This window comes from Squalius cephalus (genome assembly GCF_949319135.1).
Source record: "Squalius cephalus genome assembly, chromosome: 22".
Taxonomy (NCBI): Eukaryota; Metazoa; Chordata; class Actinopteri; order Cypriniformes; family Leuciscidae; genus Squalius; species Squalius cephalus.
The window spans coordinates 7,060,716-7,088,234 of record NC_137143.1 but is presented as its reverse complement, the minus strand read 5'-3'; the positions used below and the strand labels follow the sequence as shown (position 1 = coordinate 7,088,234).

The 27,519-nt window shown below is 37.0% G+C and overlaps 2 protein-coding genes across 2 annotated transcripts; one reads left to right on the top strand and one right to left on the bottom strand.

Moving 5' to 3' along the window:
- Positions 1 to 1,976: 1,976 nt before the first annotated feature.
- LOC307149863 (uncharacterized protein) lies at positions 1,977 to 11,794 on the top strand. The gene is made up of 6 exons (XM_079856450.1): positions 1,977 to 2,066; positions 9,989 to 10,026; positions 10,501 to 10,664; positions 10,852 to 10,916; positions 11,073 to 11,167; positions 11,537 to 11,794. Exons 1-6 carry the CDS (start codon positions 2,053 to 2,055, stop codon positions 11,644 to 11,646), a joined length of 486 nt encoding a protein of 161 aa, XP_079712576.1. The 5' UTR covers positions 1,977 to 2,052; the 3' UTR covers positions 11,647 to 11,794.
- Positions 11,795 to 13,102: 1,308 nt separating this feature from the next.
- LOC307149983 (serine/threonine-protein kinase NIM1) lies at positions 13,103 to 27,395 on the bottom strand. The gene is made up of 5 exons (XM_079856679.1): positions 27,299 to 27,395; positions 26,066 to 26,250; positions 23,552 to 23,842; positions 19,193 to 19,461; positions 13,103 to 17,238 (listed from the first exon to the last, which is right to left on the bottom strand). The coding sequence occupies exons 2-5, from the start codon at positions 26,085 to 26,087 to the stop codon at positions 16,486 to 16,488; spliced, it is 1,335 nt and encodes a 444-aa protein (XP_079712805.1). The 5' UTR covers positions 26,088 to 26,250; positions 27,299 to 27,395; the 3' UTR covers positions 13,103 to 16,485.
- Positions 27,396 to 27,519: the final 124 nt, after the last annotated feature.

The following is a 27,519-nucleotide window of genomic DNA, read 5'->3' as shown; positions in this document are numbered from 1 at the left end:
GTTTGGAGAACACCTGACAAGAGATCAGAGACCATTCCTCCATACAGAATCTCTCCAGATCCTTCAGATTCACAAGTTCATGTTGGTGCTTCTTCTCTTCAGTTCACCCCACTCATTTTCTATATGGTTCAGTTTAGGGGACTGGGACGGTCATGGCAGAAGCTTCATTTTGTGCTCAGTGACCCATTTTTGTGTTGCTTTTGATGTTTGTTTTGGACCGTTGTCCTGAAGGAAGATCCAACCACGGCCCATTATAAGATTTCTGGCAGAGACAGTCAGGTTTAGATTTTTTATCTGTTTGTATTTGCTAGAATCCATAATACCATGTATCTGAACAAGATGTCCAGGACCTCCAGCAAATAAATAGGCCCACAACATATAAGATCCAGCAGTATTTTTAGGCATGGGGTACTCTTCATCCCTGTTTGCACCGAACACATCTGCTGGGTTTGCTGCCAAAAAGCCCTTTTTTGTTTTGTTTTATCTGACTACAGAATCCGGTCCCTTTTGAAGTTCCAGTCGTGTCTGACCACTGAATATGCTGGAGTTTGTTTTTGGAGGAGCGAGGAGGATTTTTCTTGAAACCCTCCCAAACAACATGTGGTGATGTAGGGGTTGTTTGATAATTTTTTTTTAGGCTTTCTGACCCCCAAGACTCAACTAATCTCTGCAATCCTTGAAGAGTCTTTGGCCACTCAAACTTTCCTCCTCACCGTCCATTAAGACAATATAGACACACGTCCTCTTCCTGGCAGATTCGTAACATCTTTAGTTGATTATAACTTCTTAATTATTGCCCTGATGGTCAAAATGGGGATTTTCAATTCTTTAGATATTTTCTTACAGCCACTTTCTATTTTGTGAAGCTCAATAATCTTTTGATGCACATCAGAACTATATTCTTTGGTTTTACTCATTGTGATGGATGATTAAGGGAATTTGGCCTTTGTGTTTCCTCATATTTAAACTCCTGTGAAACAAGAACTCATAGCTGAACAGTTTCATGTTCCTAGTCACCCTGGTGTACTAAAAAATGTAAATATTAATGGGAATATACTTCAGAGATATTTTTCTCATAAAAAATTCTAGGGGTGCCAACAATTATGGCCAGCGTGTTTTGGAGAAAAACATTTATTTCATAATGTGATTTACCCCCCAATTTCAATTCTTTTACTTCAATGAAAGGTTAGATTTTTGCACATTTTTTGAAGGAAAGATCAAAAGGATAAATAATGCAGATTTATTTTTTACAGCCATTTTTTATCATATTTATCAGGGGTGCCATCAATTTTGACCATGACTGTATATATATATATATACACACCTTTAAAATTTGAAATAGTCAAGCTTTATTTATATAGTGCTTTATAAAATGTGGATTGTTTCAACAGGAAAATAATGATCAATGATGCAAACAGAATACATTTTTGCTGTAAAGCAGCTCTAAAAACATAATTGGGTTATTATTCAGCTGAAGTCAGTTAAATGTCTGTTAAATAAAGTTCGGTTCAATAACTGTGTAAAGTTCATAATTTAGCCTACTAAAAGTCTTCAATTCAGCTATATGACATCTCTGCAGAAAATAGTAATGTCATTGCCCAGCTCTGCTCAGTTCTAATCCAATTGTATCAGTGCAGTCAAATATTACTGAGTCAGTAATATTACTGAATATTAAAGGGGGAAAATTAGCTTTCAATAAAACTTGGCTGCCTATACAGTAGAAAGGCAATTAAAAAATATATACTAAATATAGTGCTACCTGACTGTAGAAAACAGAGAAAAAAGGCTGTTGTCTTCCCTTCCCTTCTTATCGATTTTCAGTTTTGTTCAAGCTAGCAACATTTTTTTCAATTAACGGAGGTGTGGTGTAATTAAGAAGTTACAAGAGACTGTTTATTATAGAATGCCTTTATTTTGAAGGTGTGTCTTTTATTTTGTAATTTGGATTTCTTGTGGGTGGGATCATTTCCTGTTGTGCTGCAGTTGCGGTCATGTTGAAGAAGCACATGTTGTAGTTAATGCCATCTCTATCCATTCATCTTTTGTTCGGTCATGGGGTATCGTCAGTGAGTATATTTAATTTAATAACTTAAGACCCAATTTAGGAGCAATATATTATTTGTTTTGTGCTGAGTTTATTTATTTGTTTATTTACCTGTATCTTAATTAAGACATTTTGAAGGTGCAACCTGTAAAGGGGAAAAATACTTTATTTATTAATTAATAGTAATACAGAAAATACTTACCTGTATTTTGTTATGTGTTTGTTATTTCAGTTTTACCTTTTCTTCATTAAAATTACCTGCCAAGTACAACACATCGTCTGTTCATTGGAGGAAAACTTTTTGAAGGAACGAGTTTAGCTTGCTGTTTCATGTCAGATGAGAACAGTATAGGAGGAATCTGTAAAAGTATGGTATTTGGGGTAATAGGCGCCCCTGCTGTTGGGGCGAAAGGCACAATAATTAACATTAGAGATGCAGCGATACCAATGTCGGTATCGGCCCCATGCTGCACTCGTGTACTCGTACTCGTACTAAATGTATCTAATTAGTGGAATATTAAACTAAATATAGTAATGCCTTTATAGCTGCTGTGGTGCGTGAGCTGATAAGCAAAAAACGCATAGTGTAGCCTATTGAGTGTGCAGCGGCACAGATGCGCAAACTTGTTGAGCGCATTCCTTTTTCACAGACATCTTTAGAAAATTTGTAGTTCGGTCGGAAATGTCATTGGCAATGAAAGTAAAACGTGCACACGGACTGCACATGTAGGAGATCTCGAGAATTACTGCCCCACTTTGAAAACCCCGGTAGGGAACCACTCGTTATACATAAATCACGAAACAGTTCATGTTTAAATTGCATATATGATTTAGTTTTAAAATTCAAATGACACGTGTGCTGAGTGAGCGATCAGCAATCAAGAGCACAACAGAAGTTGTAAAGACCGATTTTTACTTAAGTAAAAGTACAGAAGTTCTTGTTTTTGAAAGTACTTAAGTATCAAAAGTAAAAAAGAGGTCAATGCATTGTTTTATTATTGTTGCATTGTTGTATTATGTAATACTTACAGCACCTTATGCCTCTGAATCTATGCCTTCCTACCTACCCTCATATCAATATCAAATTTATTTCTAGAACACAGTTCCAGTAGTGGGATTGAATGTGAGAATGAATAAATGCACTCAATAATGTCCACAATGGTTTCGGACACCCAAATGGCTGTTCCCTCAAATAGTGCCCTATTTAAAGTTTTTTGGCTTTTAGTATGAATATGTTAGACCTACTGTGATCTATAAGCTAGTGTGCTCCAAAACAATGACAAAATGAGCATTTAGAAGACCAAACCCAACGTTGAAAATGAAAATCAGGTTGATGTCAGAATCCAACGCCAGATTGACATTAATCTCCAACGACAGATGTTGTATTGTGGTTGAAAATGAAAATCAGGGTTGACGTCAGAAACCAACATCTTTCATTTACAACTGTCTTTATCCACTACAAGCCTGTTGTAGCGGACCCCATCCGAATGATGGCCAAAACCTTACTAATCAGTTTTATGAAGTTTATTGTTTACACCGTGTATACTCCAGAAAATCACTGTAAGAGCAGAATAAATCACAGTACAAGAAGTGCGCATTAAAGTCTTATCCATAAATTCTCTCTCTCCCTACAACTCTCTCAATTTTATATCCGTAAAACAACTCCTATGAACTGTAATAAAGTGCGCGCTCTCGCTTTCATTACTGCCATTACCAGTATCGATCCGGAGACTGTAAGCTGGATCACGAACAGTTGGTACTGATCCTGTCACGGTTCTGTTAGTTTGGACTTTTTGTGCTTCATCACCCTCTTCCTGAGTTAATTGTTTGTTGTCTTGGTTACTCAGCGGTGCACTAATTACCTCCCTCATTATCACGTGTACTTAAGTTCTGTTCTGTTTCATTGTTCGGTCTCATCTGAGTATATGTGTTTATGTGCAGTTTATGCCTTGTTCTGTGGTTGCCTTGGATTATCTATTAAAGTCTTTACTTTGACATTCATCTTCATCGTCGTGTGCCTATCTACAACCATCGTCAGTGACAGAAGACCAGAACACAACATGGAAAATACGGCGAAATTCGCCACCCTTGCCCGTAAGGGCTTCCTCTTATGGACTTCGCCCTTCATTTCAGTCAGCTTGACGTGAGGACGGCGTTTGACAATGAGACTTGTAAGTCTCTCTTCTAGATCAGGGCGAACTACTACCATCCTGTAGACCTCCCAGACACCTATGGTCTTTGCTGGAGGGATGCTGTCATCAGGTGTCTGGAGAGTGTCTACCCTCGATCCAGATCACCACAGCCAAGCAAAAAGCCCAGCCCGTCATCCCCGCGATCTACAGCGCCTGAGCCCCCCGCAGACTGGAAGCTTCCGCCTGCCGCGACGAGTGAGCCCATGCCCGAGGACAGGAAAACAGCGCCCATCATCGCCCCGGAGCCGAAGGACCATGGAGCATCTGACGAGGTGTGTGAGCAGGCTGTCCCATCCTGTGCCGAGGGAGTATGTGTGGAGGTGGAGGGTTTGGTTAGGAGCCCTGCCCACTCTCGTCACTGAGTGTGAGTTTCTGGACTACAATTTAGATTTAACCCTTCATCTGCCTGATTAGTCTATATTGAACTCACTGGTCCTCCGTCACTGCCGCCTGGGTCTTCTCCGTCACTCCTCTCCATCAGCGCTCCATCTGCGCCGTGGGCTCCCCCACCTTCGTCTCCGTCGCCTTCGCTCGTCCCCAAGGTGGCATTTAGGCTTTCACCACCATGGCTCCTCCCTCCAGCGCCGCCGCTGTAGTCCACCATCTTGGCTGTGGCCTGGGTCACCATCTGCCGCTTCCTGCTCAAGGCTCCTCCTTGGCTCCCATCACCGTCATCACCGCCCTGGAATCTTCTGTTCTGCCCAGAGGGGGATCTTCCACTAGACCAGGCTCTGTGGAGTGAGAGGAGACTGGATGGAGAGGCTTGAACATTGAGACATGGAAAGTAGGGTGAATACGGTAATGTGAGAAAAGTTGCAACTGATACTTGACCAGGTTGACCTGCTTGAAAATGGTGAAGGGACCAATGTAGTTGAGTGTTATACCTTCTGCCCAGGGCTGGTATGTGGGCATCTTCAGGCATCAGCATGATAGCTCACTGCTGCTGCAGATGGTGATGTGCAACGTCCCAGACCCTCTTGCTCACTCAGAACCAATTATTTACTGCCAGACTGAAACAGGGTCAAACCAGTGGCTGGCTGTCGCAGAGAGTTTTGCGCATACTCTGCCCATGCAAGGAAGCAGTTCTAAGAGTACAGGTGGCCATGAGAGAAGGTTCTCAGGAAGCGACCAATCTCTTTAATCTTCCTCTACATCTGCCCACCCGTCTGCTCTGATGGTGGTAACCAGAGGAGAGGCTTTTACGGTCACACCTAGAAGGGACAAGAATGCTTTCTATACTCTGGTGATAAACTCTATCGAAACTATGTCCTCAAGTAGTCCAAAGTTTCTGTACACATGGTTTAAAAGTAATACTGCCATCTCCATGGCAGTCGGGATACCTTTGAGTGGGACCAGACAACAGGCCTTGGAGTCCACTACTACGATGTGAACATAGGTGAAGCTGACGAGGAGGGAAGGTCCGTGATGAAGTCAACTCCTAGGTGTGACCAAGGGCAACATGGAACAGGCAGCAGGAGGAGTTTGCTGGATGGAAGTTTGTCGAGATGTTTTAGCCATGGCACATTCCTGACATCCTAAGACAAACCTTCTGACATCTTAAGACAAACCTTCTGACATTGTTGGTCATCTGGGGCCACCAGAATCATTCCTATAAGGTTAGATTAATCCCTGGGTGACCAGTGCCCAATGAACAATAAGTTGACTCCATAAGTGGGACTCTTTGGGGGGTGGGCAATCAGGCAGAGCAGGCTCAGTGGTGGCAGCCTTACTGATCTTATTGTCTAGGGCTCACTAGATAGAACTTATTGCAATTTCTAATGAGAGAATGGTTTCAGGGTGCTCCCTTTGTCATTGAGGTGGTGGAACTGCAGGTTCTGAATCTTATTTTAAGTTTTGAGGTATCCCAGCTGGCATTCGACTGACCTTAAACGTTTAAATGTGGTTGAAATAATGTCAGTTTATGGAAAAACATTAATTCAACGTCAAAACAACGTTGAACACCAAATGGTTGAAATGGTGTTGTTAACTCACTATGGATTCAACATAGAAATATAAATAAAATTTGAGTTGTACGTCAAATCAACATTATTTTTACAACCATGACTTTTAAACATTTTGTTGAAATATATCAGTAGAAAAATAACGTTGTTCCAACATCCAAACAATGCTGATCAATTAACTGTTGAAAAAGTGTTGATGCATGAATAATGATACAACGTTGAAAGATCAACTCTGAATTAAACGTTTGTTAAGTAACATTAATTCAACGTCAAAACAACGTTGAACACTAAATGGTTGAAGTGGTGTTGTAAACTCACTACGGATTCAACATAGAAATAAAAATACATTTTTGAGATGTACGTCAAATTAACATTATTTTTTACAACCATGACTTTTAAACATTTTGTTGAAATATATCAGTAGAAAAATAACGTTCCAACATCCAAACAATGCTGATCAATTAACTGTTGAAAAACATGAATAATGATACAACGTTGAAAGATCAACTCTGAATTAAACGTTTGTTGAGTCGTGATAAAAGCGCTTTCTAACGTTACATCTTTTTTTTTTTTTTTTAAATAATAATTTTTTTTTTTTTTTTGCATAACACATTTGTTACAATTTGCCGAAAAAAGAAATTGATCTTGTAATACATCATTTAGATACAATTCATGTTTTCATAATGAATAAAAAATAAAAAATAAATACACATCAGCCAATAGAGAATTGAGACGCTTTCTACATCTCCTGGCGTACTTTGAGAGCAACTCCAGTCTGATTGATCATTTTGGAATATCGTTCAATACAAGAGCTTGATTGGAGGACGGCGGTTGTCCATCACACAACTGTGATTCTATTGGCTCTGACGGGTCCAGACAACACCCGATTGCGCATGCGCGAAGTGGGTCTGTGTCGTCATCGTCAGGCAGATTCTGACCTCGACCTGAACCGGTTCGGAATGAATTTGGGGGCAGGCCCGGCTGTAGAATGAAATGACTGAGGGGGCATGTGAAATTGTTAAGGGGGCTTAACTTTATACCATCAATGAACAATACACACTGATAACTTGCTTAGTAAAAAAGATAAGCCAGCGTCATTTATTATGCATATATTAACCCTTTCACGCTTAATTTTAATATTCTAACTGACTCCCCATAGTGAATTTTTTCAAGGCTGTTATTTTAGAACGTTCCCCCTTAATGTTTCCATGGCGACGTGTCATATTTGTCACGTGACACACCGCAGCTACAATAACACTGACAGATGTATCGCTTTTATTTCCTTTTCCCTTTTTTTATTCAAAATATTCACAAACTTGCTTACCATGTCATCAACTATCTAATATTACGATTCTCAAAAATGTGTATGTGAGTGTGTTTGGTCATTCAAAAACCTTTATAAATAATCTTGATCTTGATCTATAACGTGAGATGGGCGCCACAATGTGAATGTTTTTTGCGCCGCAGTTCAGAGAATCCTGTGATTCATCAGTTTCTCCCGAAATACATGCAAGAAAGTGGCCGGTGTCGGTGAACTGTGAGAAGAATAGAGTAAACTATATAGTTACTTCCACTATGTTTGTCTGATATGAATAACACACGTCGGCAAATTATATTTGAATATATTGTTATTGCTGCTTCCACAGACATCAGTGTGTATTTTACAAACTCCAAATGTATTGTTTTACTAGTGCTTATGAGTATTTAAATGTCTGAAACCTAAAATAAACATTATGAGGTTGAAAACACAGCATAGTTGTGATATGACAGCGCTGAACGCGTCCGACTCTGGCTCAGCGCCAGCCAACGCGCGAAAGCAGTTGAATCTGGCAGTTATGTCGTCGCTGAATATTCTAAATCCCATATATGGGACTGTACCACTCAAAAGGTTAAAGATTTAATTTGTAACCATGAATACAAAAATGAAACTGAGGGGGCACAAATCAGATCTGAGGGGGCAATGCCCCCTTTTGCCCCCTCGTGGCGCCGGGCCTGTTTGGGGGTAACAGCTCAAACGGTAAGTCACATTTTATAACTAGAAAATTCCTAAATAAATGTTGTGTGTGCCTGACTCTGTCACATATATTAATACGTATTGTGTTAATTAATATTGTGTGTATGGGAAGAGACTAGTTTAACCGCGAACCGCCGTTGTGTGCTAGCTAACCGCCAACCGCCGTTCTCTGTGTGTGTGTGTGCGTGTGTGTGTGCTAGACTTGTAGTCAAGACCGCCTAAACCGAGACCAAGACACTACCAAGACCAGAGGGTATCGAGACCAAGACAAGACCAAGACCAAGACCAAGACAGACCAAGTCAAGACCAAGACCAAGTCGAGACCAAAACCAAGACCAAGTCGAGACCGGAGGAAAAAAAAAACAGACTAGTGTTGAAGCTAAGCAATAACTTGTATGAATTCAAGAACAGCAGCATACTAGGGTTCAGCCGCAGTTTACATTCAATACATATTAGACAGTATTACTTCAACTACACAGGCAGAACTATACAGAGACAGACCATGTCATGTGTGTGACTGTGAGGTCACTGTAAATGTTTTTGCAGACTGGGTGAGATCAACTAGGCCTATGTGTAGCAATTGCATGACGGCTGTTACTGCACTATTAGAGGATTGAGACTCCCTTAACTTTTGTGTACCGTTGAGGACTGACATGACTGGTACTGACTGGTTCATCTGACAAAACATCAAACACCTCCAACACCATCTTGCTCCTCCAACAACTGTCTAAAGAATGAGAAATATGTAACCAATTGAAATTATACTTAATTTGTAGATGAAATTGTAACATCAAATTAAAGATACACAATTATAAACTTGGATTAGGCCTAATGTTTAGTCAACACAACGGAGATATGCAGATGATATTTAAAAGACCATTTATTTAGTCTAACACCATCTTAAATACAATACTGTAATCAAACAACACACACACACACACACACACACACACACACACACACACACAGATATCAAAGACACAAATTCATCTAAGCAAATGCCTGCCTATCTCTGCCGATTTCGGAGTCTCCAGATTAATCCATTCTGCAACTTTTAAATACATAATTAAATTTTTAAAAACGAAATTATAGGCTTAAGTGCAGGATCCGAAAGTTGGTCGTTTTGTCGCTATGGTTACACACACACACACACACACCGTTGGCGGTGCGCTCAAAGTCATCTGTCAGTTGTGCAGTTACCCAAAATCTCCTGAATGAAGTTAAAACCCATCATGTCACTGATATGTGTTTTTTAAATCAAGTGATCAAAGTGCTCGTTGCCGCTGCGATCAGTGGCGCGGATAAAGTGTTTTCTCGTGGCTCGCGCACACGCAGCACTGTCTTGACTCGGACGCGCGCTTCAATCCGTTCCGTTGCGGATAATAATGTTGCATTATCGAACGTTGTGTCGTCGTGGATATTTTAGTATTGTATTGCTAAATCCCCCGACCACTATGTCGGTCTGAGACAGCGAGACCTAGACAAGACCGAGAGGTCCGAGACCAAGACAAGACCAAGACCAAAGATCGTCAAGGCCGTGACAAGACCGAGACCACGTAAAAGTGGTCTCGAGACCGGTCTCGAGACCAAGACCGGTCTCGAGACATACATCACTAGTGTGTGCGTGCGTGCGTGCGTGCAGACTAGTTTAACCGCGAACCGTCGTTGTGTGCTAGGGATGTCTCTGTTGGTCGAACGCGGCACATTTACACACTTTCCATCCACAAACTTTAAAATAAGGTTGAGATTTCACATTATTCTTCCTTCTCTTTTCCAGAGATTTGGAAGAACACGACTTGAAAGTCTCCTTCAATGGTGAGTTGTCCCCATAACTTACCTAACCCAACCATCTATTTGAATCTGAAAGTAATTTAACCCTTAAAACAAAAATCATTTACATTTTTGTAAAATTTAAATACAAGTTGATGTGGAAGATAATATTTAAAAAATGACGAGGACAGCCCTCATTTGATTGATTGTTTTTATGACTTATTTTCAAATTAAATGATTTTCTTTATAAAAAATTTAGGCTTAAAAATATTTAGTTTTTATATTTTACACTCCCAGATGTATCACAAAAAATGGAGACGACAAAATGCAAAATTGAATGAGAATTGAATGTGAATAGAAAATAGACATTTGACTAGAAATATCATAAATATTCTTGGTAAAATTTTGAGTTTTTGCAGTGCATTTTTATTGGGCAAATGAAAAAACTTGGATTTTGTGGTGTAGAGCGTACTCAATACATTATAAAAATAACAATCAATCGCTTCTTTTTTTGGCTAGAATTCCAGAAGAGAGTTCTTCAGCTCCTTGTCGAAATCAAGGATAAAATTCATGTTGCCACCTCATCTGCTGGAACAAGTTATGAAGTGAAGCCGGCAAACACTGAAGAAGAGCTTGAAGCTTTAGAGAATCGCTTGGAGGACAAGAATGAGGGAGCAGGACTGGTAAGTTTTAAATAATTAATCTTGTTAAGAAATGCTGGCAAAGTTTCATTATGACAATTGGCTTGTTCACTTTGGTGACCACTACAAACTCCTCGTCCTCATCATGTGCCTGCTTTGTGGAGGTCTGGACTCTACTGACCACTTTTTCTGGTTATATTTTTAATTTCTTGTTTCTTGTTTTTTTCAGAGTAAACATCTGAAGACGTTGGGAGGCGTTGATGCTGCAGACCATGTGAACAAGTCAATGGCTGCGTAAGTAACTTTATGTTCCTTTTTTGCATTAGTTTACAGTGATGTTCCCTGTCATGCACTCCCCCCACACACCCACTTACTTACTCTCTGCTACATTTTCATAATGAACTTGATTGCAATATAATATTCTAATATAAATCTGTTTTACCATGGCAGAACTATGACAAATAAAATGATGGCCATAATGAGCCTCAGAGGAAGAAGTGGGAAGGTTGCCTTCATGAAGACCCGTCTCTACAAGATAATCTGTGGTGAGTTTGCTTTAACATAGTAGTTTTGTAACAGTGTTTTAAAATAATTGAATATAGTAAGCAGAATAATAATTCATAAGAAATGAAGAAATCATTTTAGTTGGAGGACTCTACAGAGCATGCTCTAATATTATATATAGTACTCCATTCTGGGCTCTAGACTAACTTCTCTACCGGCAGCACTGGTTACTACCAACTGCCTTTTGTTGCTTGCCCAAGCACATGATTATCAATGACCTTGCACATTGATAAATACTAATTTATATACTTGAAACATTGGCAATTCCACAAAAGTTGATATTTGCAAAATATTTTAATTTGAGAGGTTAATGTTTGCTAATACTGATCTGTTTTTTCCCCCCTCATCAGACGCTGTCTTGAGCTCATTTGATACAACTACAACAAAAGCAGACGAATACATGGTCAAATACTTGAAATATGCACCAGAGAGGATAGGTGGTGTTGGCAGAAAGAAGTAACAAAAAGGGAAGATTTAACCAGCCGTGTTCAATGTTGCCCAATGTTTGGGCCGTTTTTCTAAAGGTTAAAGTTCGACACGTGTAAAATGTTGTGTGAAATGTTGGCACACTTGCAGCCATGCAATAAAGCATGTTTCTTACGTCAGTGAAATGTCTTTATTAATCTTCTTCCTGGTCTTGCTTTGACCAATTGGCTTCTTCCTAGCTGACTGTGCGTGTCCGCAAACTTAGTGTTTATGTATCCATTTCAAGGTGTTTAGTGTTATTGTTGAACACATCAATACTTTAGTGAAAACAGTTTAACAAAATAAACTATGTTGAAAAGCAGGACTTTATAGTGACGTTGAAATTTCAACGTTGATTGGATTTGCAAAATCTAAACCAAAATCAATATTGATTCAATGTTGGCGAATTCACCTATGTTGAGAAACGTGACGTTGGAATGACGTTGCTATTTCAACGTTGATTAGATTTGCAAAATCTAAACTAAAATCAATATTGATTCAACGTTGGCAAATTCACCTATGTTGAGAAACGTTACGTTGGAATGACGTTGCTATTTCAACGTTGATTAGATTGACGTTGGAATTACGTTGCTATTTCAACGTTGATTAGATTGACGTTGGAATTACGTTGCTATTTCAACGTTGATTAGATTTGCAAAATCTAAACAAAATCCAACGGTTATCCAACACTGACACCTGACGTTGATTCAACGCTGACTCTACGTTAAAATGCCAGCTGGGATCCTAGAAAGGCAGCTTAACAGTATAAATATTTAGTATCACATATAAGTAGGTTGCACACTGAAAACACAAATACTTTAATATAACTATCTAAATGGGAAATGAAAGACTGTTTGGCTGTTAATATTGTGAAATATACAGGTAGCATTTGATATCAAAGTAAATCAGTGATCTTATGTGATCTTCACAAGTCATTGATTGCACATTTTGGTGCTGAAGCATGTGTGAACAAGTCTGGAATTATGGGGCCAAGTAGAGTATTGCAAAATCCATATCAGTTTGTAAACTGCCAATCACTTTGAGAAACCATAAACTCTGCAAGCACAAACTAGTAGCACACAGGAAAAGCACAAGTATTGTGAAATTGTGGCCAAGTGAATTCACAAGGATGAAAAGAAACAGTTCGTTCTGAGGACAGTAAATCTCTGCCATGCTTTGCACGTCTAAGAAGGATTTGAAAGGATGTTTTCTCAAGGGTTCTGTTGCTGAACATTCGGGAGGATATGCTGTTAGAAGAGATGTTTTTGTGAAGCGAGTCTAAACCTTATGTGCTTAGCAATAGCAGGAAAATATTCAAAAATACAGTATGTCTGTATTGGTTGATGTCAATATTTTGGTTGGCTTGATAAATCTTAGAGCAGTTAATGCCGTCCCACACTTGTTTACACTGGATATCTTATTCAAATTAAGCAATTCTCGGGTTCCAGTATAAAAAAATAAACTTTTTTAATCGGTCATTTAACTGTTCTCCTTTGTCAAATGAATCACTAATGTACATATTTTTTATTCATTTTGTCTGATTTCACAATTTACCAGAACAAGATGTACTGGATTGCACAAGAAAATAAATGACTTTTTTGATCAGATGTTGCTCAATTAAATAAATAAAAAATCACATGGGCCTTCATGTGGTTTTGTAATCTTTGCAGCACTTATTCTAAAGCACATTGATTTTTATCATATACCTGTTTTTGCATTCATTATAAAGATGAACAATGTGTGCATATACTCTTCAAAAGTCCAGGTCACATTTAACATCAGAATTAAAATGAAAAAAATATATACAGGTATGTACTGCATAAAACTTATTTTACATTTGTCTGTAACATTATCTTTATGACAATAATACACACATTTCCCTAAATTCTCATTATCATAATGCAACATTTTATTTTTTATATAACATTTCTATTTTTCTCTGCTATTCTCAATTGTAATCCTATATTTCTATATTCCAACATAACAAATAATACACTGATGTATAATTACTTAATATATTATTTTTAGTATGGGAATGTCCTTTTTTGCATTACAGTAATGAGAATTTGGGAGGAAAATTGATTTAATTTTCATGAAAATATACAAAAATACAATACAATGTATTTTTCATGTATATGTAATTCGTGTGACATAACGTTACATGAAATGTTATGAATCATATTAGCAAAATACAATTTATTTGTCATGGATATGAGCTTCAACACAAAGCTGTTAATATTAACATGTAATCGTGTAACAAAAAATCATGCAACGCTTGACTGTAAGTCGATAATTAAAGCTGCAAATGATGCAGAATAACAATTTCACATCTATGTCATGCCAATGAGTAATATAAGCAATTAGCAATATGAAAAGTATCTATAAATTTTATTTAAAAGCTCAAAGGCATATGTGTTCAACTACAAAATTATGCCTGTAAAAACAGCGTCTTGGCAGATCTCTTCCATTCCTGTTATGAATGTGCCAAGGCTTGTTTCCCTTGTAAGGTAAAATGAAGGTGATTAATTCTATAGAATACAATGTAATCACTAATACCACAAGCTTTTTATAAAGCACCACTCTAATTTGGCTTAACAGCTGATCAGCTATTAATCCTTTACGTCATACTTTCGGTGTAAACCCTGTCTGAGTAGCAATTCAGCTAATTTAAGAGACAGATAGCAGTCGAGTCCATCAAATCTTTCAGGCTTTTGTAAAGCATGTGAACTTTGTTACATAAGGCCAAAACAGCCAGTAACCAGTTTATTGCAAACATTTACTGTGTGACACTCAGCCCAAAGCTGTGGCTATAAAACAACATTCTCAAACATTCAACCAATCAGTGATACAAAAATGTATCAAATGTTTGCCTAACCACTCAGTATTGGCCAAGTTTCCATTCAAATTGGCAAAATGACCACTTATGGTTCGATTGCAAAACAATGTTTAAGTACAAACATTAGAATTAGGCCTACATGTATATGATTAATCCAGTTGTGCATGCTAATTGTTCTGCTTATAAGTGTGTGAAAAGTTGTTAAATGTAAAGCACTTATTAACATAAGTCAATGAGGCTTAAAAGTCTGAGACCTCTTTGAAAGGAGTATATGTGACCCTGGATCACATAAGTAGCACGGTGGCAATAACCAACAATACATGGGTCAAAATGATCGATTTTTCTTTTATGCCATAAGTCATTAGGATATTAAGTAAAGATCATGTTCCATGAAGATATTTTGTACATTTCCTACCGTAAATAAATAAAACATTTATTTTTGTGAGTGAATGCAGCACAATCGCGAACATAAATGGACAACATTAAAAGCGATTTTCTCAATGTTTAGATTTTTCTGCACCCTCAGATTCCAGATTTTCAGATAGTTGTATCTCGACCAAATATTGTCCTATCCTAACAGACCATACGTCAATGGAAAGCTCATTTATTCATTTATTATAAATCTCAGTTTCAGAAAATTGATCACATATCAAGGGTCACATATTGTTGTTAAACAAGTGGCATAAAACATGAATTAGAAATAATAATAAAAAATTACAAAGAATGTGAAACTGAAGCATTTTCACTAGTCTCAGACCTTTGGACCCCATAGATTTTCTCAAATATAATAAAAAAATACAACTGATTCATTCTGATTCATTTGAGTATATTCCATTATAATGATTCAAGCCATGTCATTCCTTGCGGGAATCGAGCTATGCTGCTTGCACTGTGTTATTGATGTGCTAAAAAAACGCTCATAAGAGTCATTCGTTTGAAGAATCAGGCTAATTTTGTCGCGCTGTATATTTTTGAAACACACACAACACGGTCAGCCATCGGGCAGTTTTTGTGCGTCGGCCGACTAAGTTTTCAGTGTGTTCCGCACCGTCGGCTGAAATGGGTCCTCGTCGGCTTTTTTTCGGCCGATTCGACATGTTGAATCGGCGTCGGGCCGACGGTGAGAGAGAGAAATCTGATTGGCTGTTCAGCTTAGTGAACGAGTCAGTGCACGAGAATAATAGCAAAACAGCGAGCTAAGAAGTCAAAACGGTACAGATAGAAGGCTGCTTTAATCTCATGTTCTAATCATCTTACATGAGTGTTCCTTGGCGAATATTTCAATATTAACACGAGCGGAGTGGAATAAAGAAAGTGTTTAGCAGGATTGATATTCAAAACGGTAAGCACGCACTGCTTTGTTTACGGTTTGTGTATCTGCAGCGTCGGTTTTGAATGACAAATATAGACGAATATATCTGCAGAAATAGACAGCTGTCTCATTCACACGCAGGCGCAGAAAGCGCTTTCTAGCTGACAGTTGGACTCGGCAGTCTCTCGGTGTGTTCAAGTGCAGCTTTTTACCCCGACGCGAGGCGACAACACATTCGGCTTTCATCAGCGCTAGTCCGTCGGCGTCGGCTTGGTGTGTTCGAGTCATTCGTTTCATCAAACAGGCTACACCAATCGCATGTATGTTTTTGATTCGCTAAAATTCTTAAGAGTAATTTGTTTTGGGAATCAATCTACGCTGGTCACGCTGCATGTTATAATCCACTAAAAAGTATTTACTCATAATTGTTTGAAAAACATTGAATCTTTCATGAATCATTAAATCGTCACAGATTTAGCAGCAGGTGAGTACCAAAACACTGATAAAGGGAACCTTATAACTTGGTACATTACGAAAATATTAATAAAAGTAAAATTAATCTTGGGATCAATGCTGCGTCGCTAGGTTTGCGATGAATTTCATACATGTAAATTCATTACTTTCTGAAACATGGCATCATACGTATTACCCACACCTGGACCATTCGAATATGATTTCATTTGTCTTCATAGGACAGTACACACTGCAGAGGCATTGTGCTTAGCAGTTGCGCTGTTGGCCCAGTATTTCTTGGTATCAAAATCCTCCGGGTGCAGGGCGGAATATCCCACCGCCACCACTGTTCTCCTCTTCTGGATTCGGTGTAGCAGGATACGGTAAGTTCCTGTTATTGGGCTGCGACAGTCAGTGCAGGTGTTATTCTGCAGATGTGTGGCACTGATACCCAGCTCACTCAGGGCTGACTTTACTTCCCGTTCCTCCACGCACAGGCTCTTTGCAGGGTCAGCTAGATAATTGGGTGTTATGCTGAAAGTGGGATAGGGTTTGGGGTATTCAATGCCCTTCATCCAGGAGCATATCATCAGCTGTGACACTGTGGTGCGGTCCACAGGTACGGGTCTCAGCATGCCTTTGATAGCCAGTTGGCAGGGGTCAGGGACGTATGGTGGGATGCTGTACGCCCCCAGCAGGATGCAGCGTTTCAGTCGGCCTAAGTTGTCGGCGTAGAAAGGCATGGTGGCGGTCACCATGAAGTAGAGCAGGACACCCAGCGCCCAGATGTCCACATAACGGCCCACATAGCTTTTGTCTCTGAAGAGCTCAGGTGCCGCGTACGGCGGAGAGCCGCAAAACGTGGTCAGAGTTTCCGGCGGCTCACTGACGGTGCTGAAACCGAAGTCGCCCACTTTGATGCAGTAGCATGTGGTGTAAAAAATGTTTTCTGCTTTCAGGTCTCGATGGATAATATTATTTTCATGCTGAAAAATGAAGAAATAAATAGATCCGTTAATACTGAGTCACACCAAATTAAAATAAAAAAGTTTATATAAATTAAATGTAATAAATAAAATGAAACTAACAAACTACTAAATTACCACTGACAAAAAAATATTATCTCAACCAATTCACATAATTCACAGTGAATATCGCTGATCACTGTTAATTAATAACATTTGTCACAAGGGGTTTCGAAATTCAGTTATATTTTTCTGTATACATACAGTTTAATATATAAGTTGAAAATGTTTTTTTATTCCAGTGATGGCAAAGCTGAATTTTCAGCATCATCATTATTCCAGTCCTCAGTGTCACATGATTCTTCAGAAATCGTTCTAATTTTTACTGAGATCAAGAAACAAGAAACATTTCTTATAATCAGTGTTTAAAACAGTTGTGCTGCTTAATATTTTTGAGGAAACCTTTTTTTGTCTGGATTCTTTGACGAATAGAAATTTCACAAGAACAGCATTTATTTTAAAAGCATTGTAAATGTCTTAACTGTCTATATAATGCATAAAAGCATTTTCAAAATAAATCTTACTGACCCCATACTTTTGAACGGTTGTGTATTTTTAGTTAAATTTCAGTTAAAAATACAGTTGCGATTATCAATTTAAAAAAAACCTGACCAATAATATTGGAATTAAATATTGAAAATAATTATGAATTTCACCAGAATAACCTAATTTAACTAAATAAATTACCAAATTTCATATTTAGAGACATTAGAATGGTCGTTCAAATCAGATTGCAATTATTTAAAAAAGCTAGAGTGTTCTGGGTTGTTGCTAGGGCGTTGCTATGCAGTTGTTCTAGGTTTACAATTTCAAGTAAAAAGAATTCTTGATAATATTCTGGTCAACGTATGTCTCTGGATCTATATTTAGGCTATAGGATTTCTAACAAATGTAATTAAAATCATAAGTTGAATTGTTTAGAAAAATAATATAACACCTCCCTTCAACAAACAATTCACAATTTGAGGTAAGAAGATATTTTGAAGAATGTAAGTAAACCAAAAAGTTGTGTGGCACCATTGACTTCCTTAGTATTTTTTTATTTATTTTTTTCATACAATTGAAGTCAATTAGTCAGGCTATCACCAGACCAAGCTCAATCGTTTAAGATTGAACATTAGTCTGGGGAGTCTGCTCTGTATTTTCTACTGCACAAGAGGTGTGATCAACGGGCATAGTTCAAATGACTCTGTACGCAATTGGATAGTCCTTCAACCAATCAGACCAACGATCCAGGTGACTTATCCAGAGCGGCGCGAAAACTCCAGGCAGGAAACATGTCAACAAACGTGTTGGTTTGGAGCATTGATCAGCGGTTTGCAGAAGCAGCAATGGCACCGAGTGATTTTTGCAGGTTGTGCAAAAAAACATGAAAGTGAATGGTATTTACACCCACTCGAGCGATTTGTTTTCTAAACTAAAGAAGCCATTGAGCATCGTCGAGAGGTTGAAAGGAATTGGATTGACGGTCGAGCAAGAGATGTCATTGTGTTAAACCCCCCAATAGCGCGCCAGGTGGATAAGCCAGTTTGTGATTGGTCCCCGCAGATTTGTAACGGAAGCAGGATAGAAAAATGTACAGGTTTCCAGCCTGATCTGCAGGGCGAAATCGAATCGCTGGCAGATCAGCTGGGTTTACCCAGTCTAGAAGTCAATGGGTCCCATCAATTTTTTGGTTACCCATATTCTTCAAAATATCTTCTTTTGTGTTCAGCTAAAGAAAGAAATTCATACAGGTTTGAACAAACTTGAGGGAGAGTAAATGATGACAGAATGTTCTCCTTTTTTTTTCTTTGGTGAACTATCCCTTTAAGATTAGGGTGTTGATAAAATTCCTAACACTAAGTATGAGCAATATAAATAGTGATTATTGCTGTTGTCAAGTCAGATGAGGACACAGTCCTGCTGCTCTCACCATGTATTTGATGGCTGAGACAATCTGGGCAAATATGAGCTTGCTTTCCAGGTCTGACAGGCGCCCTCTGGTGGAGATCCGTGAGAACAGGTCTCCTCCACTGCCATACTCCATAGCGATGTACAAATGCTTACTGGTCTCAAGCACCTCGTACAGACGCACAATGTTTGGATGGCTGAGTTTTTCCATACAGATGATCTCTGAGGCAAATACATTCTGTGACTTCTTGTCGAGACGCGCCTTGTTAAGAATCTTGACTGCAACACGCTCTGTGTGTGTGAGAGAGAGATTTGTGTTAAATCAAAGTGAGTTACATTTTGGAAAATCCATGTTATACAAACTTAGTGGGGGTGCAAGTAAAATATTCAAGTGACCTTGTTATCTTAACCCTATAAAGCCTCTACTGTATCATATTTAATGCACGAATTTCTAAGGCCTCTAAATTCAAAACTACTCTGAGAAACCTGTTGTAGACAATCTACTGTACTACAGTACATGCCTTCTGTCGTCTGATTGATATTTTATACTTTTTTATGACGTAAAATACCTTTTAGTATAATTCTAAAACACACTTCAGGTCGTGACGCATGCTTTTTTGCTGTGAAATCTGTAATGATTTTTATAAAGTAAACATAACAATAACTTTTATATTGTTACTAATACTTCTAGATGAACACTTACTGGACTGAAGCAATCTAGATTTATTTTATTTTTATTTATTTTTGTAGAAAAAATCATGTTAAAAAGCAGGGTAGGTGATTTGTTATGCTGGCTGAAAGTCTCTTCACATCCTGATAGCAATCACTAAGTTAAGTGGTCTAAATGTATTTATATGTATATTTTCTGTGGAAGGCTTAGGACCATAAAGCGGTCGTCCAATCATTGCACTCGGTCCGAACCTGCCTACCTGCCTGTCAACGTATGTATTTCCATACCATAAAATTTCCGCACCTGCTCGCGCAGACATCTCACGTCATCAGTGTGTTTCATGTTATGCAGAGTTAGACAGACGTCAGTCACAAAGCGGCGCAACCGAAACTGATCCAAAACAACAAGCTTATGCTGTGTTTACGCCATAACTACTGTAATTTGTAAGAGATAAAAACCTTTGACGTTATATTCGGAGCGGTTTGTGACTCGACTTTATGCATTTAAATGGCAACACTATCAATGTCGAATGAATCTGCATTAGTCAGGTGGTGCAGCTAGGTGCACTTTAAGTTGTTGTTCATTATTATTGTAATGTTATGTGCTTTAAGACCTTGGGTAGTTTAACCTCTCTTCTTGTGACGCTTTGCAAACTATGCTGTCTGTGTTCATGTATTTTGAAGGAGGAGTGGCTTTGGAGATGCTCTGAAGGGAGGGTGGGATCTCATGCTTTCAAAGCTAACTAGCTGCTCTGAAAAGTGCCTACCTGTCACATTCAAGTTAGTTTGGACTCGTTAAGTTTTGTCATCACCTGCCTACGTCACTCATTTGTTGTCACGGACACTAATTACGTTTAGTTGTGCACTCATTAGTCACCATCATTAACACCTGTATATATGTTCAGTTCTGTTTCAGTCCAGTGTCCGGTATTGTCTATGTTCAGTGTGTTGCTATCCGTTTGCCTTCCTGGATCTTTAGAGAATAAACCTTTTGAATTGTACATGTCTTCCTCATCTGTCTGCCAGCAACCACCCGTGACACTACCCTACCTTTAAAATGTATCAAATATAACATAATCCTGCAGTTTATGAGCACCATATTTGAGATATCATAATAAATAAGCCATAAAAGCCTATGAATATATGGAGAAAAATATATATATATTGTCATTATTTATATATATATATATACAGTGCTATGCATAAGTTTAGACACCCATGCTAAAGTTGACTAAAAAGAGGAATAAAAAATCATCTTTTGGAAATTGAACTTAATGCCTTAATTTAAAAAATGAGGAAAAATCCAACCTTTAAGGACACCAATTTTCTTTGTGAATGAATAATGTATCGTAAATAAATAAATGTTCTTCCTTAAAATACAGGGTGCATAAGTCTGGACACCCCTATGTTAAATTCCCATAGAGGCAGGCAGATTTTTATTTTTAAAGGCCAGTTACTTCATGGATCCAGGATACTATGCATCCTGATAAAGTTCCCTTGGCCTCTGGAATTAAAATAGCCCCACATCATCACACAGCCTTCACCATACCTAGAGATTGGCATGGAGTACTTTCCATAAGATCATCTCTCAATGCAAATCAAACCAACTATTAGGCTAACTGAAATAAAACCATGCCAATCTCTAGGTATGGTGAAGGCTATGTTATGATGTGGGGCTATTTTAATTCCAGAGGCCAAGGGAACTTTATCAGGATGCATAGTATCCTGGATCCATGAAGTAACTGGCCTTTAAAAATAAAAATCTGCCTGCCTCTATGGGAATTTAACATAGGGGTGTCCAAACTTATGCACCCTGTATTTTAAGGAAGAATATTTATTTATTTACGATACATTATTCATTCACAAAGAAAATTGGTGTCCTTAAAGGTTGGATTTTTCCAAATTTTTTAAATTAAGGCATTAAGTTCAATTTCCAAAAGATGATTTTTTATTCCTCTTTTTAGTCAACTTTAGTATGGGTGTCTAAACTTATGCATAGCACTGTATATATATATATATATATAATGTTTCAATATCAAACTATACCATAAAAAAAAACTTCTTTTTTTTTATTATTATTTAATATATCAGGCTTAAAATCTTATTAAAGATTTTTTTTTTACATATGTGGCAAAATTCTTGAGAGGCCTCCCTGCTGTGTTGTTTTTCAAGAGGCATCTCACCAATCCTCTCAAAAATATTAAAGAGATTCACAGAGGGGGTGCTGTAAATCTGATGAGATTACATGAGCGGATCAACTCGTGGTCACTGACATGAACAGACCCTGTTAAACTGTGCTGCCTTTTCTTCAATACTGTTATGTACATTAGAGTGCAACAGATTCTCGCCAAAGAAAACTTGGTTCTATTCATTGGTTGTAGTTGGATATTGAGAAGTTGGGCATTGCACTAAAAAAGAGGCAGATTAATGCAAGCTTGGGTTTAAACAGACTCAGTGATTGGAGAAGTCAGAAAAACGTCACCAGAGAGAAGATTGAGTTTAAAAATTACGAGGTCAAAAAGAAAAACATATGCCGATGAATCATTCACAATAAGATCAATAACATATTTAGAAAATAGATAGGGTGAATTGACCAGCACAGTCTCATGGCAATTTGTAACTATTTTGTTTTGGCAAATTAGTGGCTAATTCTTATAAATTTGTACAATCTCATTCTTAAGTTTTTGCTTAATCTGCTTCATGCTTACTTTTATTCTAAAAATCACATGTTTTTGTATGAATCAAATCACACAAATTCATACGGAATCGGTACCTCATAAAATAGTTATGTTTTCTCATGAGATCAAGTTGGAGTTTTCATTTCATGCTGACTTTAAATGACTAGTTTGAAATATTTTATATTGTAAGAAATGTAAAAAAAAAATAACAATAATAAAAACATAAATAACCTGACTTGCACATGTGGTGGCCCCATAAAGCATTTGGACATTTAAAATATCCTTAAAATTAGAGATGCACAACATAAGTATTGGTATTATATCATTTATATATAATTCAATTATTCACACTTAAAATTAATCCTTTAAAAATATATACTTATAAATGAAATAAAAAACAAAGTTTTAGCAAATCTCAAAATTGATATCTTATTTTTCATACTGTAAATTATAATGTTGTGATGCCTAAATTCACTTGTAGCATATAAATCATTAATTATTTATATTAACTGTTAATAATTTATTAATACATAATAATTATATGAATAATTAAATTAAGTAATCGGTATCAGACAAAACTTTAGGAATGATAGTTTAAGTGAAACTTTTCACAATTTCATATAATTGGTTAGCCTGAGAACAGGTAACTTGTTTCTATTTGATTGATAATATTTCCATTCAGACAATGTGGCATAAGTCCTCTGGGACTGAAATTTAGATATGATAATGAGTTTAATTTCTGACATGCGCTGTTATTGTTTGACCAATCACATCAGACTGGGCCATCTGACAAATCAGATAAGAGTAGGGGTCGCAGAACGGAGGGGTTCGGAGAAACTGAATCCTTCGAATCATTTCAGACAATGTGAGAAAACAGGGGAGGTGCAATGTATATTATGAGAAAAGTTATGAGTTTTTTACTTTGGATGCTACTGTAGGAGACCTCCAAAACAAAACTATAGGAACTTTTCAAATAGCATAATAGCGGCACTTTAAGTAATGAACACACTGAAATCGATCTCTGATTGTCTCACCTTTAGTCAAAGCGTGAACAGCCAGTTTGACCTGGGAGAAATTTCCTGTCCCTATTTCCCCTCTGAGTTCATAGAAAGCAATCCTGCGGCCCAGCATAATGTCATCAATGATCCGGTCATTGTGGGACATGTCATAGAGGGCCCTCTCGAAGGCTGTCTGCTTCGCTCGTTGCTCAGGTGTTAGTAACGGAACCTTGCGTTTTTCTGGTTCTGTCTGTGCAGGTTGGGCCGCTGGCTCATTCTTTCCTTTTTTCCCATGTCGCTTCACCAAGACATTTAGTATTTTGGTACCTTGAATGGGAGAAAAAGATTCAGGATGATTGAAAATGACTTAAATACACAGAACAAACCAATCAATGAAAGAACAACAGGTATGCAAATTAATTAAACGATGAAAAACCATGTAGACAAACTGAAAACTAGGTCAGAGAACTAAAACATGTGACAAAACCCTTCCTACACAGAAATAAACACAGACTATCCATAACAACAATCAACTTAAATTCACAGAATCAACGTCAAAACTCAAAACTAATTTATATGGGTTAAACCAGGTAAAAATAGCTCTTAAGGGTAACAATTACAGGTTTTTACATTATAAAATTTATTTAGAGTTGCAGGAGCCTTCCTTTTAATGTAGTAACTGTTTAAAAGTAATTATTATTAGATAATTATTATTATTAGATAATTAGATATTAGATAAATAATTAGATCAAGTATACGTCTTTAAATCAAGATATAATGTCATGAGAAATATAAATCAATTGTCTCCTAAAGTTTGTAAAAGTCTTGAAGTGTAAAAGCAATGGCCGTGTCAGTCTCCACAGTCTGAGACAGTTCCTCTTGATGACCTTCCATGTTGGAAGAAAGGTTTACAGAGGCTTAACCTTACAAAGTGAACAGGGATCATGACACTGATGTAGGAAATCTGCTCGTAATAGTCTACTAGACAATCGAACATCGAGGCCAATACAACATGGTCATTTTTATGCCATACAACTCTTATTATAGCTGCAAAGTCTCATTATATATCCTTTAAAAAAATGATTGAGTATCGCTATTATCTTTGAGACATACAACTATAACTACTAAAAAACTAACTATTTTCCTCTTATTTTGATGGCTTAAGGGGTCATTGTAGGGTCATTTAAAACAAATATCCCCACTTGACATCTCTTTTTGGCCACTACTGTACGAGAGGTTAAAGTTTAAAAATGACTGAAATTAAACTATAGAACAGCATAACCCTATACTGTATACATACTTATTCATTAAAGACTTAAACTTAAAATGAGACGTGCATGACACCAGCATATTGAAATTACATGTTGAACACCCTTTTGAAATATCACAAAATTGAAATGTTATTTCTGAAGAGAAATTGTTCTGATCACGAATTTAACTTGACATATTCAGTCGCCTCTCTCTAGATGTTCTTGTATAATCCTAATCCATGACTGCATGTTCTTTCTATTTTAGTTCAAATGTCCAGCGTGTCAGCGCTGGAGGCAAGATCAGCCTTGTACGTCTGAATAGGAAAGTCTTTAAGTAGGGTGGATTAGGAGTCTTTTTAAGACCATGCATCACAGGTTGCAGACTCGACATGCTTCTAAAAATACACGGAATATCCACTGAACTACAGTACTTTCAACATCAGTAATACCAAAACTATAGGAAGAAAACAAACAGTTGGGACTTAATTGAATGACACTACTTTTCATGGTTAATGATTTTAATGTGATTTTAATGTGTCCCTGTTACAATGTAATTATACATTTAAGTGATATTAATGAACTACATGTACTCAGGGTTTGGTTTTGGTTGGTTTGGTTTGGTTGCATGTAATTGTGCCTAATTTGTAGTTATTACTATACAAGTACCATGTGTAACAAGGACACATTGAAATAAAGTGTTACCCTTTTCATTAATGGCTTTTGCAGTTTTTAATATAATGTTATCACATTGTAATAACAAAATAAAAAGCAGTGTTATAAATTTAATTTAAACAAAACTACAAAAAAAAATTCTTCTTGGCCACCAAATAATATTAGGCTGCATCTTAATGTTTATTACTGGACTCACTGTACTGTAAGACCCTTCATCATCTTTAACAAACCAATGTCTGCAGATCAAAACTGTGTTTAGTGTTGAAATTAAAGATTTTATACTTAACAACATGTTATACTTCAACAACATTACATATCAAGCACATGCACTGTATGCAAATAACAGAGGATCACATTTGACTTGTAAGAAACAAAAACTTGCAGTATCTTTTTTTCAGTTGTTATATTGTTCATAATCCATGCAAGCTGTCCTGACATGTGTATTACTGCACATAAAACATGTCTAACATGGCAGAGAATAATTAAAAGCCCTATAAGATTTAAATGCCTTTCAAAAGAACATTTAAAAATGATCTATATGATTCAGTGAATAAGATCTTATATTTGCACTCCCTTACTGTTTGATTGAAAACTCTCCATATCTATTCCATGAAGAAATAAACTTTACCTGGTAGCTGTGGATCCTTCATGCTGGTGTCTGTATGAATGAATGTAGAGAACAGCTCTATAACATCTCACTCCACAGTCTTTAATCCTCCACCGATCGCCAGTGCTCAATCCAATTAGAAGAATGTAATAATCCAAACTGCAACACACCTCAATGAAGCTGTGCAAATGCTGCATGCAAATATCCTACTCATACAAAAAGTAATAATTGTGATGGTAACAGATGGTAATAAAAACACATACTTGATATAGGAAAGACCAGTAAATATAAAATAAAATAAAATAAAATAAAAATAAAAAAATATTCCAATATCATCATAATAAAAGTATGGTTGGGGAGAAAGTCATATGCATTGTATTATATGCTGAATTACACTTTACTAATAACAATTTTTGTTGGCCAAAACGGTCTTATTTATTTATCTTATGTATGTAACCTACTTGTAATATATATATATATATATATTACTGTTTCATTTTAGCTGAAAACCCCATAGACTGAAGAGACTGTTTAATGGCAGCTTCCCATTTTGTGACAATTTATACTCCATAAAGGTATCTTATTCCCTGGGTAATAATGGTGGAAAAGTATTTCTTAAGAATGGAGGCTGTGGTTTTTGAAAATATTTTATCAATGAAATTATTATTATTATTTTATTTTTTATACATAAATTCCTTAAACTTGTTTCTTGGTCATATGGAAAACCAAATTATTTTTGTATACCCCAAGAATCCATATAAGGGGATCAAACTGACCCATTATTATTATGGAAAGTGGACAAATAAACATGTTTGATTAAAATATCTGTGTATTATTTTAATTATTTCATTCTATGACACTTTTTTTTATATATATAATATCATTAATACCAATACGGTTTATTTGGACTTGGGTTAGCCAAGATGTGTCTATGCACACACTGACTTTCAAAAATAAACCCACTGTACCAAACAAAACATTCACTGGCCTAACTTCCATTTACCATGGTACTGAATAGTTACCATATATTATTTAAATACAAAATAATTCAAAGAATACAACAGTATTCTTTCATGGTACCCCCCTGGTAGCCAACTATATGATGACAAAGCAATTAGCATTAATTCTGACGTACAATGAGGCATGAGATTAAATGTATGAAATTATTGTATAGCCTATTTTTAAAACATTTAATTTAAGCATTTAACCAATTATTTAATGAGAGATTTCAATTTCATTTAGAAAGTTCCTCACCAAATCCCAATTTTTCCCTATTTTTTCTTCTACCCACATCAGCTGAGGTAGCCTATGAATGGATGTAGTGGAGTTTACAAAATGTTCTGTACTTCCTCAGTTGTTTCATCACTAATCACTCTTCATGAACTGAGGAAATAACATGTCATCTGTGATTAATTAAAAATCAACCTTCCTTAAAATAAAGTGCAATGCCGCTCGTTAATGGACTTTAACTGCCC